At 35.7% G+C, this 15,682-nt stretch overlaps 2 protein-coding genes across 4 annotated transcripts in view; one reads left to right on the forward strand and one right to left on the reverse strand.

Moving 5' to 3' along the window:
* LOC139961095 (pseudouridylate synthase 7 homolog) overlaps positions 1 to 15,682 on the reverse strand; it is a 55,124-nt gene that overhangs the window by 30,674 nt on the left and 8,768 nt on the right. For all 3 annotated transcript variants that reach the window (XM_071959980.1, XM_071959981.1, XM_071959982.1), the window contains 4 exons: positions 14,724 to 14,808; positions 14,333 to 14,434; positions 13,536 to 13,662; positions 901 to 1,018 (listed from right to left, as the gene is read on the reverse strand). In XM_071959980.1, coding sequence (XP_071816081.1) covers positions 901 to 1,018; positions 13,536 to 13,662; positions 14,333 to 14,434; positions 14,724 to 14,808 — 432 coding nt within the window. The remainder of the gene's footprint in view (positions 1 to 900; positions 1,019 to 13,535; positions 13,663 to 14,332; positions 14,435 to 14,723; positions 14,809 to 15,682) is intronic.
* Positions 5,756 to 12,692, forward strand: LOC139961096 (probable G-protein coupled receptor 21). Its single transcript, XM_071959983.1, has 2 exons — positions 5,756 to 5,957; positions 9,758 to 12,692. Exon 2 carries the CDS (start codon positions 9,957 to 9,959, stop codon positions 11,055 to 11,057), a length of 1,101 nt encoding a protein of 366 aa, XP_071816084.1. The 5' UTR covers positions 5,756 to 5,957; positions 9,758 to 9,956; the 3' UTR covers positions 11,058 to 12,692.

A 15,682-nucleotide genomic window follows, 5' to 3' on the forward strand; every position in this document is an offset into this window, starting at 1 on the left:
GGGGTGGGGTGCCATTTTGCCCATGTGTAATATTATAGTGCAACAAGTAGGTGAAGCTTTCATTTGTCTGTGTCTATTTCTCTTTATGTTTCCCTGGTGAACATTATTCATGTTATTAAGGAAACCGACGCCAATATACAGGAACAAAACAAACTGCATGATTTTCTAACCAGTAGCAGCAAAATCCACATACAGTACATCTACCATTGGCAATGAACAAAGAAATCATTAAAAATTCAAGCATATATGTAGCTCAAGAATAATATTTTTAGACTTGCTCAAGTCTCCTATAAGATGGAGTAACATTTCTCTGGGCTGTTTTTGTTGTGAGACTTACAGTAATTTGTTCATCACACATAAGATCTGGCTATCGCATTAGCCAAAGATGATAGTTGGCTCTGTTTCTGATTTATACATGAAAAAGTATAATAATGCTGACCATGGATGGTAACTTGGTTCAATACACTACTGAACTTTTGAAAATCATGCATTTTTTCAAATCCCCCAAAATTGTGTAATATTAAACCTGTACGCATCAGACTATGTATGACTCAACTTGAATCATTTCCAGTACATGAGCCTGCAGTACAATACATTTCCTCTTCAGTGATGACGATGCAAACACTCCCAGTTGTTGTTGATAACAAAGAGTAGTGAATTCATATTGAAATTCACAAGCATTTAAACATTTGTTCCCTTCCCTTCCCTCTCCTCCCATCACCTCCTCTCCCCTTCTCTCCCTTCCCTCCCACTGATTGTTTTAAAGACCTGCCTTGAAATATACTATATACTACAGTGGTACTGTAACACTGCTTATCATGCAAAGATTGTGCCTTTTCTGTTTTAGCTAAAATGTCTAAAAGACAAAAAACATGAATTTTTGTTAAGCGATAAACACACCTGAGATACTTTGCCATTAGAGACAAGACTTCATTGGTGTCAATGTTTTCTTTACTTAAGACAAATCTGCAATACTTTGGTCGATCCTTAGGCCATCTTGAAGGTGTCCTTGAGTTAGCTGGGATAAAACAAATGGAACAAAATCATACAAGAAACGTGAAGAAGAGTCTGACAAACAACAATTGGATATTAACAGTTAAACATTACTATAGGCTTTCTTGTGACATGTGCCTCTGAGCATGCCGAGATATTCAAACAAACAGCAACTTTTAAAATGAACTGCTGTCTCATTCTCTGATATTTTATCATCCAACATATATATATGTTTATATATATATATATATATATATAGTTTCGCTCGAAAGCTCTGCAAAAACCAAACATTGGCTGTTTTACTTCCAATCACTTACCTAATTCAATTATTGTATCTTACTCGAGATCCAGCCTTTCTCTAAATGCAGCATAGTTGTTTAACAGTTTTTCCGTTATTCCTATATATATATATATATATATATATATATATATATATATATATATTGTAACGCTGTTACTGTAAAGTTGTGGAGCAATAGAGTTCTGTGTGGACATTGTGGAACCATTGTGGTAGTTTAAACCCCCATGGAAACATATAGGGTTTATCTCTCCTGGCATTAAGTGAACCAGTTGTAATTGTTGGCAGATTATGGCTTTCGGGGGGGGGGGGCTGCTTCTATGGATCGGCATGTGGTATCAGGCTTATCCTGGGATTGTGATGTAACACATGTGATATTTTCTAGGGATACTCATGTGATCACATTCATCTCTGTAAAGGAGTACAATTGTTTGGGGGTGGTAGGAATGCACTGTAGTATTTGTGTATAATGTCTTAAGCTAAGTTGTAGGGTAAAGTTCATCATTTGTATACATGTGGTATTTCCACGTATTGTTAAGGGATTGATATAAAATGCATTACCTGGGAGGGTCAGGCCAGTCTACTCTGGTTGCTGTGGGACGAAACACTCTTGATGGTAGGCTTCAGGGCCACGTAGCCTCAAGTTTGTACCACATATCCAGTACAATACACTTAACCTTACTGTAAGAAGTTCTTTTCAAAATATCACATGTGTTACATCACAATCCCAGGATAAGCCTGATACCACATGCCGATCCATAGAAGCAGCCTCAAAAGCCATAATCTGCCAACAATTACAACTGGTTTACTTAATGCCAGGAGAGATAACCCCTATATAATTCCAAGGGGATTTAAACTACTGTACCACAATGGTTCCACACAGAACTACCGTTACTTAACAGTTACAGCGTTACACTACATATATATATATATATATATATATATATATATATATATTTAATGATATATATTTATATATCTATATATATATATATATTATATATATATAATGATATATATTTATATATATACACGTATATATATATATATATATATATATATACACAAATATATATATATATATATATATTTAATGATATATATTTATATATATATATATATATTATATATATATAATGATATATATTTATATATATATACACGTATATATATATATATATATATATATATATACACAAATATATATATATATATATATATATATATATATATATACAGGTTAGGTTGAAAGAGGCATTGGGCTTTCTTTCAAATATGAAGAAAAAGACAATATTTTTGGGAGTAACAAAATTAAAAATTGCAAATTCCATACATGTATGGGGGATTCATCCTAATGTGAAATGAATATGGGATGTATGAGTGAAAAACATGTGTAACATTGAATGAAATTATTATATCTCAATTAACATCCTTTAAATTAAAAACAAACACAACTTTCAGATCTCTATCATCTTGTTTTGAAGTAATATGTAGATTTGGTAAACTTGTTGAAAACTCATAAAGCTGGTTAAATATACAAGTCAAAAACAGGAAAATACTCTCGACCTGTTACACTGAATTTCTCATCACCCTTATTTCTCAGAAAGTTCAAGCTTTGGGCATTATACTTTGAAAATGTTTGGTAGACAATGAAATGAATAGTCTGATCGGAGTCCATGCTAAAGCATGTTGTATGATGTAAGTCAATTAATCAATGTCAAGAATTTAATTATTAAAATGCTAACGATTTGTTTTTGTCATTCCTAAAATCAGACCTTGTTTTTCTTTCTCTTTTGTTTAATATTTTAATACTTAACCATATTTGTAGTGATATTCTGTTTCATCTAGAAACTAGATTAATTATTTCCATGGATTTGTCGCCACTCTCCGACCCTAAAGATTTAATTCCTGGAACTTATTCCAGATTTCCTCTGACAAGGTATAAAATTGAGGTTATGTAGAGTTCAGATCAGCTGTGTCAACAGTTGGGATGAGGTAAACAACACAAGACCGGCCAATGAAATTAAAGATGGTCGCAAAAAATGTTGTTCGCGGTTGTGGCGGCTGTGATGAACAGCTCCTGCCTAACAAGTACATTAAAATGATGTACCTCAAAAAAAAGCTTTTTCATTCTCAAAACAAATTCAAACACATAGCCTAAGTTTACCAAACTTTTTGAATGAATTTACTCAAAGTAATCCAAGCCTACATATTATCGAATATCAGGCAGAAACCAGATTATTTCTAATGTAGTTTATTGGCTCAATGCACCTTTTTGTTCGAACCCACCCTCCCCCCCCCCCTCAAAGAGAAAAAAAACTGCATCATAACGACTGTACAATGCAAAAAACCAAACAGTTACAAACACACAGTGTTTCTTTATAATTACATCACAGGATAATGTTCAACGTTACATGTGTGAACACCACATCATGGTTTATAAATGTTAAAAGCACAGAGACACAAGCTGTTACAACCCATCACATCAAATACTGTACATCTTTGAGAAGTATAAAAGTGCAAGTCCAATTTTAATTTTAATTACCTGTCACTCTTTAAGGATAAAATTCGAACAGATTTTCTGTGAAGTTGTATATAATTAAGACATCGGATATCAAACATGTTGTGGTTATCCGTTGATTAGTGAATATCAGATGGGAGAGTGCAACTAATGATTCCTGGCCATAAAAATAATCAACAGTTTCCCCCATGATCGTGTGAATGACTTTCAAGTCCTTTCAAAGTTACGACCAAAGCACTTCCTACTTACAAAGATTACCGCAACGGACTCGTTAACACGATACGGTCGTAACAGTCGTTTGCTGACTTGTATAAGAACTAAGCCAAAATATGAGCAACAAGATGCTTGAGACCTTTCCTGCAATATTTGCAACGACCATCTAGGACAATGTTTCCACCTTTACCTTAGTTTTCTGACCTTTACTCTCTCTCTTTGTTTTCCTTTTCATTTCCAAGGTAGAATGTTAAATATTGTTGAACCAGAAAACTAATGCCATGATGACTTCATGTCAAGGGGTTCAACAGTTTTAGATTCAACACAAACAAAACCATTCTCCTTTACAAAACATTTGTATTAAGTCTAGAAGAACGTCACAAAAGGCAGCACATGTGGCTCGATGATGTCATATTTAGACTTGATCAAGTCTTTTACAGCCTTAGATGTGTTCTCTCCCGAATGGAAATAATATTTCCCTGATCTGTTTGGGGGGAAGTTGTTCATGACAGTGACAAGTAATGATGGTTAGGTTTCTTGTGTTTCCTTTAAGTACCAGCTATGTTTCCTCATCATTGACAGAATGAACATGAGAAGGATGTTACTCAGGGTACCTTGCACGACGTCTGCTATTAATACATGTGCAGATCAGCATACATGGTGCACATATCCACATTGACATAGAAATTGATTTTATTCTAGAAGTTTCTAAAAAAAAAATCTAAAAAAAATTTGGAATCATTTATGTTCATTTCTTTTAATAATCTAGCAGGGTATACATATTAGTTTAAACAATCAAAATTACTCTATTTGCAGTAATTACTTCTCTGTACTTTTAGTTATATATATTTACATTTGCCAGATAAAAAAAGATATCATAGGATTACTTTCTTTGCATTTATTTTTCATGACCGTATTACAAATTGATGTGAAATAATTGAATATAAAAATAAAAATAAGTTAGGTTTTAGTGTCTATAGCTTGAGTTTAAAAAAAAAAATGGTTGTATCTTTACTGTTTTCAAGCAAATCTCATTAACTGGGTTCTTGCATTTAGTGAATCTTAGATTACACAATGCTAAGGCAGACAGTGTAATAAACATTTCAATTTGTATTCAGTGAAATCACATTTCATGAGGAATCTACTTGATTTAATGCACATTAGGGAAAACAAAAGTAAGTTAACAGTACGGTAACAATTATTCAAAATTAATAAAAACAAATCCAAAGACACCATGAGATTTAAGCTGTTTTTTTCCTTTCTACCAATTTACCAAATTGACCTGTTGAATCACAACCTCAGACACAAAAAAAAACATAATAAAATCTCTTTATTTCTTGGAAAGCAATTTGCGGCAGCGTGCCTTTGCAAGTTGCAGACGTTGTTAAGAAGTTTTAAAATGGCTTGCAATAACCTAAAGTAGAGTAGTCCACTTATCATTTCCCCTGCTATTTCATTTTTTACAATTTATCTAAAAAACAATAACATACAAGATAAGATAAGATGACAAAAGTTTCAGAGAAACATAAATCTGTCTTACTTAATAGCAGACTAGCAAGTTTTCTAGGATTTAATTAAAGTCTCCCACAGGTGTCTGCTCCTCACCAAATGATAAATAGAAATTGACATCATCATTCACCAATGGACAAAGTGATATATCTGTACAACCAATACCCACTCTGGGGATAAAAGCCATAGATGTATGTCTGGTTTTGATTGGTTGAACTCAGGTCATAAAAGAAAGGAAAAGTATCAGGTGGTTACGTGTTTGGTTTCTACCAGCTATCAGGATGTCATAAAGGAAAGAGGCTACACTATCATATGATCTTTTCTGGTCATATATTCGGAGATCCTGTTGAACTTTTTCAGTTGACAATTTGAAATCGACTGGTGGTTGACTTTTACTAGATCCTGTGGTACCAATAGCAGCAGGTGAGCCATTTTTTTGTTTTCATTTGTAGGCTTTACTACAGTAAATGTTATACTAGTCCGTTCAAAGTATATAATAAAGCAAATACTGTAATTTAATAAAGTTATAGTTTGTCTTGGGAGTATCTGCTGCCTTAATAATATTTTGATTGTGTGTTTCCAGAAATTTTACACCCAGTTGGGACAATTTCTTCTACATGGTACTTTTTCATGCCTCACTTCAAGGCACTTGTATTGTTAGTATGAGCAGTATGAATATCATATTTTCTATCAGATAAAGGTTAGAAACTGTTCATACTGTCAATACGAGTGCTTTGAAGCATGATATGGGAAGACAGTTTAGAGAGGTATTAGCATTAAAAAACTGTCCCAACTGGCTGAAATGTTACCATACAGTACAGTGTACAGTACATAGAGAAGAACTTATCCAGACAACTATTACAATTATTAAAATGAAAAATAAATAAAGAAAAATTAATCAGAAAAAACATACTTTCTGTCTAAAGAAAAAAATGATTTCACAGAAGAAAATTCTGCTCTACATGTACGTATAGCAATGATGCAGATTAACTATATAACTAGGCATTAATTTTAACTAAGTTTTAGAACAACTTTGCTTTCTGCATGGAAGTGGAGAAATAAAGAAGCATATTGTGTACTGAAAGCAGGCAGAAGTTATTATCAAATTTCATATATGTGTAATAAATATAAACGACAGCTTTTGAAATATGTACGTGAACAAACAGTAGTACAAGTCGTTGACAATTGCTCAGAAAATACCGACCAACAGATAAATGTCACATTTCTAACAAAATTGTAACTGTGCAAAATTTATTGCCAATTGAAGCAACCTTTCCTTTTTCTACTGATTTCTATCAAAAATTGGTTCTAATGTTTTGGATAATTTTCTCAGTCAGTTACCAACATTGAATTTAATCTTGTTTAATGTTTTTCATAAAGTTCTTGCTCAGCTTGCCTCAAAAAAATTACATGTACCACTTTCAGAGTTTAACATAAAACTTAACCAATTTCTTGGCTTGTAATTCGCTGGAAATCGAAGCAATAATTTTATGAATAGAGTTTTGAGAAAAAAAGAAAACTAAGAGATTCCACTAATGACTATTATCATATCCTAAGTTGAGGAGAGAGGGGAAGTGGTTGTGACAGTGAGGAAGAGGTTAGAGAGGTAACATTGTGATGACTAATGTTCCTCTCCATTTCCACACTATTATAATTTCTTGAAAGTTATGTGTCCCAAGAATTGGTACTAAATATAGACAAACATACAGTATGGTTGAGCTACTTTGCATGGTAAGTATTTTAAGTTCAACAATAGAGGCAGAGCATCAATATCATAAATACAAGCAAAGTTATCTTTGAATGCACAAAATATGTCAGTTTAAATTTCTTAGCAGCACCTCCGAGTTCTGCCCTGTTTTTAAAATAATAAACAGTTATCATGTAAACCTAATGCATCCCTACCACACTACCTTATATCACTTTCATATTACTCCTGCCATAAACAGGAGTGGTGAATTTGTAAAGAATAAAGTACAAATGCGGTAATCTATTTTACTGTCCTCCCCCCCCCTAGTCCAACAAGTTTTAATATCTTTCTTCATCGCACGTTCCTTGGCATGTGAACATGAAAATTCATTGTTACTTCTTTATCTCATACTTCTATGAGCCCCTTTATTTACTGTGGACCCTGGGGTTCCACCCCCACTCCTTGACCTCCCTTTCATTAGGAATGCCCACTGTTCCAATAACTGTGTCCTAATCAATAATCTCACATAATGTACTTAATGGTAAAATTGACTGTGGCCTCATCATACAGAAAAACCAAAAAACACCTGTCTACTCAGTACAGTAAGCATAAATGCTATTATCTACAACAGAGTACAGTAAGCACAAGATATACCAGTAAAATGCCTGTGTGTGAATACATATCATATATCACCCACTAGGAAATTAGGAAATATATATGTTGTTTTTGAAAATTGATAGAGATTGTTGCCATAGTAACCTCTGTGCCTATTGTTACATGTCACATGTGGTTTTTTTAACAGTTCCGGAGATTTTATAGATCATGAGGTGTCATTCCACCTCCTCTTTTCTGAGAAAAATGTTTTATTCATGATGCTCACCAATGTCACGTACGCCATATGTTGACATTACACAGAATATTATCATATTATCCTATAGAAGTGATCACAAGAAACACAACTAACAAAAGGAAAGTCCTGATAAAAATTTAGTTTTAATTAATTGAAAGAGGTACATATTCTAGATAAGCATCCTGGATAATTTTAAATTCAGATCCTACATTTTGCCGTTCTTGACAGGTTTTGTACCCAAATTGAACTTGAAGCAAACAGGTGCGATGTCATAGTTAAGCATTTCTCTTGTTTCTTTTAAATATTTACATCCAAAATTCTACTGGGACACATTTCAATTTTTCCCTTCACAATCCCATCAGGGGAAAAGGGAAACCCTATCCAATCCAAGGTCAAAACAAAGTTTGCAATCATTGTGCAATCTATGACATTGCACCTGTTTTGCTTCCTGTTCACTAATGGTATAATCCATGACAATTTCAACTATCAATATCTCCACTTAAACACTAGATGTAGGAATTGCATGAAACAATCTCACTAGGGTGCCAAAAGAATGTAACCTTCTTTTCACCAGTAAAAACTTAAATTTTCCTCTGTGCTATCCTTCTTATAAAGTACCAATAATTTAATGAATTTGAGACAAGGCTTACAGTTAGTTACATCCAATAATCAATTAAAGTGACATTCACCGGATGTAATGATTGTATACATAGGTACATAGGCTTGTATACTGTGAAGCATTTCTTCAGATCAAAACTTGTAATAAAATTATGTGGTCAAACTTGCCTTCAAAAGTATATTGCAATTTTGCATCCCTGTCGTATGACAGATGACACCAACAGTTATCTTGTAATTTTTAGTAAGGGGACTTTACCATATTTTGATTTTCCTGAGAGAAGGTGTGGGATAAAAAGGGATTTTTGGAATACCATCCAAGCCATTAACCAGATCTTTCCACCGATTGGGAATCCTGTTAGGATATCCTGTATGGTATGACTCTCTACCAACCACTTCCTTGATAACAATGTAAAAAGAAAGCAGCCACAATGCCTGTGGACAAACACTTGCAAAGGAAAGTCATAATCTAGTGATTGGTTCCAAGAAAACAAAAAAAAGGTGACAAAACGTGCGATACCATGAAAATCAGGGTAGTGGAATTATGAAGTAGATTATATGAAGTAGAGTAGCGACCAAAAATACACTATGGAAAGTAATTTATGATCCATTTTAATACTCTGATAATGTAAACTTGAATGTCATAAGTAACATTACTGGGGCGGGGATGGGGAGGGAGGGAGTAGGGCAAAGTCATAGTTTACTATGACTTCAGAAGTTGCTAGACTAATAGTACTCTGTTTTTATTTGTTTATTTTAAAGAGTTCAAATAGAGGGCAACCCCCGTGAAACTCATATTCCGCTGTACCATATTGAATGACCTAATGGCAATTAATCAACTGCATTTAATTTTCTTGTTTTTTTATGGGACTGAATACTAACCACTATTATTTCTCTGATGTCTTGACATTCATGCGTCATGGCCATGAGGAAACTGTATCATATATATATATACGATGAAACACTACAGGACAAGGTTCGGACTCAATTAATTCTTACCACAATTAATAATGCATGAAATTTCCAACATGCCTGAAATCTTTGATGCAAATTATTTTCATTCATTCACAGAACAAACTACTGATCAAGTATCGAGAAGGAAAGCTACAAGCCCAAAGTTACAAAAGCAGTTCAATACACCACCTGGCATGACAGGGTGGTCTTTTCATCTAGCAGAAAAAAGGTAGCAGATAGTGTGATTACTGTCTGGGCACCAAGAACAAAAAGAAACGTTTTACGACACTTAGAAATATTTGAAGTCACAGCGAAGATGGATTCTCACTCATCGCCAGAAAGTGGCATGTTTGAAAACACGACGGAGGAATTGTGGACTTCTATCACCATGGCAACCACACCAGAATACAAATACGTGATCCCGGCATCAGCGGTCTTGTCCTTATCCGTTTTCTCCCTCCTCATCATCTGTTGCAACGTCATCGTCCTCCTTGTGTACACTCTGACCAATACCTTGCGTGTTCCTGTAAGCGTTCACATGAAATCGCTCGCCTGTGCAGACTTGTGGGTTGGTGTCAACTGTGCCGTGAACATTGCCTTCACGCTCAATAATGGTCGGTGGCCCTTCAGCCTGTTTCTGTGTAAATTGGTCGCATACCTCCTAGTGGTGAGTGTAGGGGTATCTGTGACCAGCCTGACCGTGATAAGCGTCGACCGGTATCTCGCTATCTGTCATCCGATGCGGTATCGGAACATCATGTCCCAGCCGAGAGCGAGGTTCATATCTGTCATGGTGTGGATCCTGACTTTGCTTTTATATCTACCATCCAATTTCGACTGGTTCAGAAGAGACCAAGCTACCGACTGCACCCAGCATTTCAGAATGAATATCAGCATCTCATTCTTCGTGATAGCTATCACGATTATTCCAAACTTTATCATCTCCTGTCTGAGTTACACTCTCATCGTGGGAACGTTGACTAGGAGGCACAAATGGTTACGGAAAACCACTGAGAATGGTATGCATCCGAACAGCGATTCCGTCAAAGCACGCCACAGAGAGCAGGACAAACTCATGGCAAAGATCGGACTGGCCATTCTCAGTGCGTTTTACATCACTTGGTTACCGTACATGGTATTCGGTACCGTCCGGCAACTGGGGTTGGGCAGACCGTCTCAAACGGCCATCAACCTCTCGCTCTACTTGGGAATCTCCAACAGCTTCCTCAACTGCTTCATATACAGCATCGCCAACAAGGCGTTCCGAAACGGAGTCAAGATATTATTCAAGAGACTCTGCTGCTGCAGATGGAGGAGAGGTTTCACAGTCACAGGGAGCAGCAACCTCACTGTCAAGAGTTCCAGCAGCGAGGAGAACCGACGTCAAGGAATAGTCAAGTTGAATGAAGTTGAATGACAAACTCAAATTTAATATACGGAAAAATACTGAAAATTTTGCAAAATTGTGTTTGAAGGGTAAAAAGCACAAATCTCAGTTTGTTGCATAGAGGGATATCCACTTGTATGTGAATATTAGCTTCTACAACCCATCTCAAAATGCAGCGACAAGAAAATGAGAAAACACTTTGTACAGCGGACACACTGTTCTCAAAAGATAGAATGAAATTTGTGCTATGACTTTACTTATTATTCAAAGCGGTACCAGTGGATGATGATCAAACAATCTGTAAATTATATAATGTAAATATTTGAACACTTTGTAACCTTCTTATAGTATATGTCAACATATATTTAATTAACTTTAGAATATTTTTTTCCCTCTCTTGTAGCTATGTTTTCATTTAAGGGGGAGAAGGGAGAATCCTGGAAGAATGACCAGATATAGTGACAATTAACTTACAACAAGAAGTATTGCATGACAGGGAGAGGGAGGGGAAGGGGTGATGGAGTTGGGAAGTAGGTAGTAGTGATTTTCATTTAGCATATAGCTTACTTGAATATATCATTACAACTGAATGTGGCACGGTTAAGAAGCCATTTATCCGTAGACTGCACCAAATACTATACTATTATTATATATACTATACAATTATTATACTTGTAGTATAATAACATGAGTATGAGTACAATCATATTTTCCCTTGATGTGAGTATGAGTACAAGGCTATGAGCGTGAGTAGCATTACTTGATGAGTATGAGTACAATCAGACTTTCCCTTGGTGTGAGTATGAGTAAAGTATAAGCCTCTGAGCATAAATAGCAGTACTTGATGAGTATGAGTACAATCAGACTTTCCCTTGGTGTGAGTATGAGTACAGTATCAGCCTCTGAGCATAAGTAGCAGTACTTGATGAGTATGAGTACAATCAGACTTTCCCTTGGTGTGAGTATGAGTACAAGAATCTGAGCGTGAGTAGCAGTACTTGATCTTGCACTGGTACTGTAGATATACACTAAATTTCACAAAAGCCTGTGTACGAGTGTGAGCACAATGTACAGTATATATCTACCAGATCGAGTACAAGCCCTGCAGGCAACTGTGCCAGAATATATACGAGTATGAATACCAACTGACTACAAGTGTGCTTAAATAAGAAAGATGGCGAATTCATTGTTCAAAATCATGAGGTTTATGTATGGAAACAATTCCATAGCCTGCTATATAATGAATGTTTATGAAGTCCTACCATCCAAAAGGGAAAGATGAAACTAGAGTAAGGATCAACTTTCATGAGTTGTTAGAAAGTAATTCTATAGTCAGCTTTGATATCAAGAGGTGTTAAATTGTAAAATCCAATATCTGAAACTACAGCCATCAATCACAAGTAAAAAAAAAATATGTTCCGTTGATGACATACAAAACAACACACTTGTCAGTCATGCAGAAAATTTATACCTTAAAAAGAGGACTTAAAATTACTTCATATCCTCAAATGCTTTAATGACAATATTGTTCTGCGGTACTTATTTTCATTGTATCCTAATTTCAGCAAGAACCCCTGCGAGCTAAGCATTGTCAAAGCAGGAAAAGGCTGAGCAAGAAGATATTTTACTGATACTTGGTATCAATAAATCTGTTTTGTGACTATCCTCTGTTGTTTCACGTGTTCCCTGTGTTCTCATGAGGTTTTATATTCACCATGTGATATCACTTTTGCAGGAATATAAATGATGCTTATAGCTCTTCCCTTGCAGATAAGTTCAGGAGTTAATTTTGCAGTTATTCTGTCTCCTCTCAAATGCCATTTACATAAACTGGCATTAATGTCTACTCCACTATTGAAATGTGGTTCTACACAGTTGTGCCTTCCACATTGATTGACTATAGGGCCTATACTCTAGGCTATACCATAGGCTGTATACTAGGCTATGCTATATACTATAGGGCTTATATAGAAGCTTGGCATCACGAAACAATATTCACACAAACTACAAAGACTATTTCTGCATAAAGTTGAATTCATCTATAAAAATAAAGAAGTTTAACCCCTGATTGACATCGCGAGAGGTCCTGCCAGGGGGGGGGGGGAAATAAAAGATTTGTTATCAAAGAAAAGACAACATTTATTTATTATTTTTTTGGAGGATCAGTGTCTTTGTTGAGCCAGGGAAGAGCTGATAAGTGAAGAACTGTTACAATAGCATTGAATAGAAAGCCATGGGTGAATGAAGGAAAGAACCCGAAGTCAGGGGACAAAGGAGACAAAGAACCAGAAACATTTTTTTTTTTAATTCATCTAAACTGTCAACAAAACTGTTAACTGAATGGAGACTAGTCAGTTGTCAGGATGCACAACAAGGCTCTCATCAGGGGGGCACCCTCACCTAGTTCTGTAGAACAATACATTGTGATGAGGTAGAACCTCTCCAGTAATTCCTCCAGAACCAACTTACTGCCCAAAACAAGAGACACACCTTGAAAGTTACCATTACCTGTTTTCTGGACCACTTTAATGTACTTTTTGTTCATCTCATCGACAGTGTTGCTGTCCAGATTAGAAAAGTTCTGTCGAATCGCCTGGTGTATCTTTGTTCGAGATTCTTTAGGGGCAGACGTTACCTGAAATAACAGAAAGGATAAACATGTTTCCAACATAATGCTAACAGAAACTGGTGCTAGAATTGAAGGTGCAAGGGGAGGTTACCTAAATATCGAAATATAAACAAGTTGCAGGAGAGTATTTAACAGAATATCAGACTTTACAACAACAGTCAGATTAATTTTGTAAAGCTGTCCTGTAAACTTTCAAATGGGATTAGTTCTAATAAGGGATCCAAAGACTTTTGTCAATACCAGTCACAGAGAAAAACATATTTAGGAGCTCATTGATATTTTAAACCTACCAGTGTTGATGTTCATTACCAAGCCTTTACTAACCTGCTAATGTATGAAAGTTATCTTCTGTGTACTGACTAAACTATCTTTTGTGCTTATCTACTGTGCATACTGTGAAATATGAGCCCACTGATCAGTAAAATTTCATTCCAGACAAAGAATGGCACTTGTAAATGTCAACAATTTTACTGTCTTTTATGTCTTAAAACTTTAAACTTCATTACTGAGCTATCTGATATTTTTTTACCATGTTTCCGGTACAGTTTTCTATGTTTACGTTACTTAATACTCGTAGCTTACGAAAAAAAGCAAATTCTTTGCCCGTTCAAACCTTCTTGTAACTTCTCTTATGCTTATAAAATGTTTACATCATGTTAATGTTTTGGAAACCTACGTCTATAAGGTGATGTGAACCTTCGTCAGTTGAGGTTTGCAGTTGGTCCAAAGTTTTCTTGTCATGGTCCGATAAGGCATCGCTCACATCTTCAGCCTTCGGCTGTGTTATGACAAATGAATGAACAATAAGAAAGGGGGAAAAGAAATGGAAAATATTGATTACAATGGGCAGAAAGACCTACATATTACATGTTATCTTTTAGCACCATGTTGGATCCCAACACCAAAGGGGAAATGGCTAACAAAATTTAAAAAGATTAACAAGACGAAACCTAGAAATAGGAGTCAATATTAGGTTGTTTATGATAAATTTATAACAAAGCTTACACCAGCTAGGACTGTAGTTATTAATGAATAAAATATGTTCTGGTCACAATAAGCCACATTACCTTTCCTTCTATGGGACAAGTAAAATCTGTGAGATGAACAACTTGGTTCTTCTCGTCAATTTCATGGACCACAAAATCCTCATATCTAGAAGGAAGAAGTGACAAATAATCAAGATATTTTTTGTTCTGGATAGATTTAATGTAGATGTGCAGTACTCATCTGTAATCTGTGATATAGAAATAACACTGGTTACATGAAAAATCTGCATCACTCCTAGGAAAACTGCACTTTGTCAGCACTGGTACCCTTTAAACTTAATAAAGTCCGACAATTTTATCATCTCATATGATGATATGGAATATTTGCCCACAACTGTTAGTGGGACAAAATATTATATTAAGAAACTAGATACTAGGAACCAGGGGCGGATGCAAGATTTGTGACAGGAGGGGTCTGACTGGTCCAGCCGCGCCTGAACGTAAGACTATCTAAGCAGAGCGCCACCATCGGTTGGCGCGGAGCGTACCAGAAAATTTTTGGCTTTACAAACCCCCCAGATGGCCGGAAACGGCACTTCCCGAGTATTCTAAGCTGCATGTACCTAGCCTGAAAATATGGATCTCATGTCTGCAATTTCTCAATTGATGAGAAAAAAACAATCTATGAAATATGGTAATACATATCAGATGATATGAGATGATACAAAAATCATAATGCCTTTAGCCCCCAATCCCCCTCTCGTTCCGTCACCACTGTTTTTTGCAGGGCCGGATCCAGGATTCTGGAAGGGTGAGGGGTTTGGCCTACAGTGATCCTAGGGTCTAAGGGGAGTGGGTTTCCCTCTATCCATTGTGAAATTCTTGGATATTTAAGTACAACAGGAAACCCCCTTCAATTTAGCCATGCAAAGCACCTCTCTCCTTTTTTTCTCTTTTTTTTTTCTTTTTTTTGGCCAAGAGCAGGGGGGGGTCCGGACCGCCTGGACTCCCCCTCTGGATCTGCACCTGGGAACCACCAT

Source organism: Apostichopus japonicus, chromosome 20, assembly GCF_037975245.1.
Source record: "Apostichopus japonicus isolate 1M-3 chromosome 20, ASM3797524v1, whole genome shotgun sequence".
Taxonomy (NCBI): domain Eukaryota; kingdom Metazoa; phylum Echinodermata; class Holothuroidea; order Aspidochirotida; family Stichopodidae; genus Apostichopus; species Apostichopus japonicus.

Excerpts from the sequence above, each read along its gene's own strand:
- LOC139961096 (XM_071959983.1), top strand. The coding sequence starts at position 9,957 with ATGGATTCTCACTCATCGCCAGAAAGTGGCATGTTTGAAAACACGACG.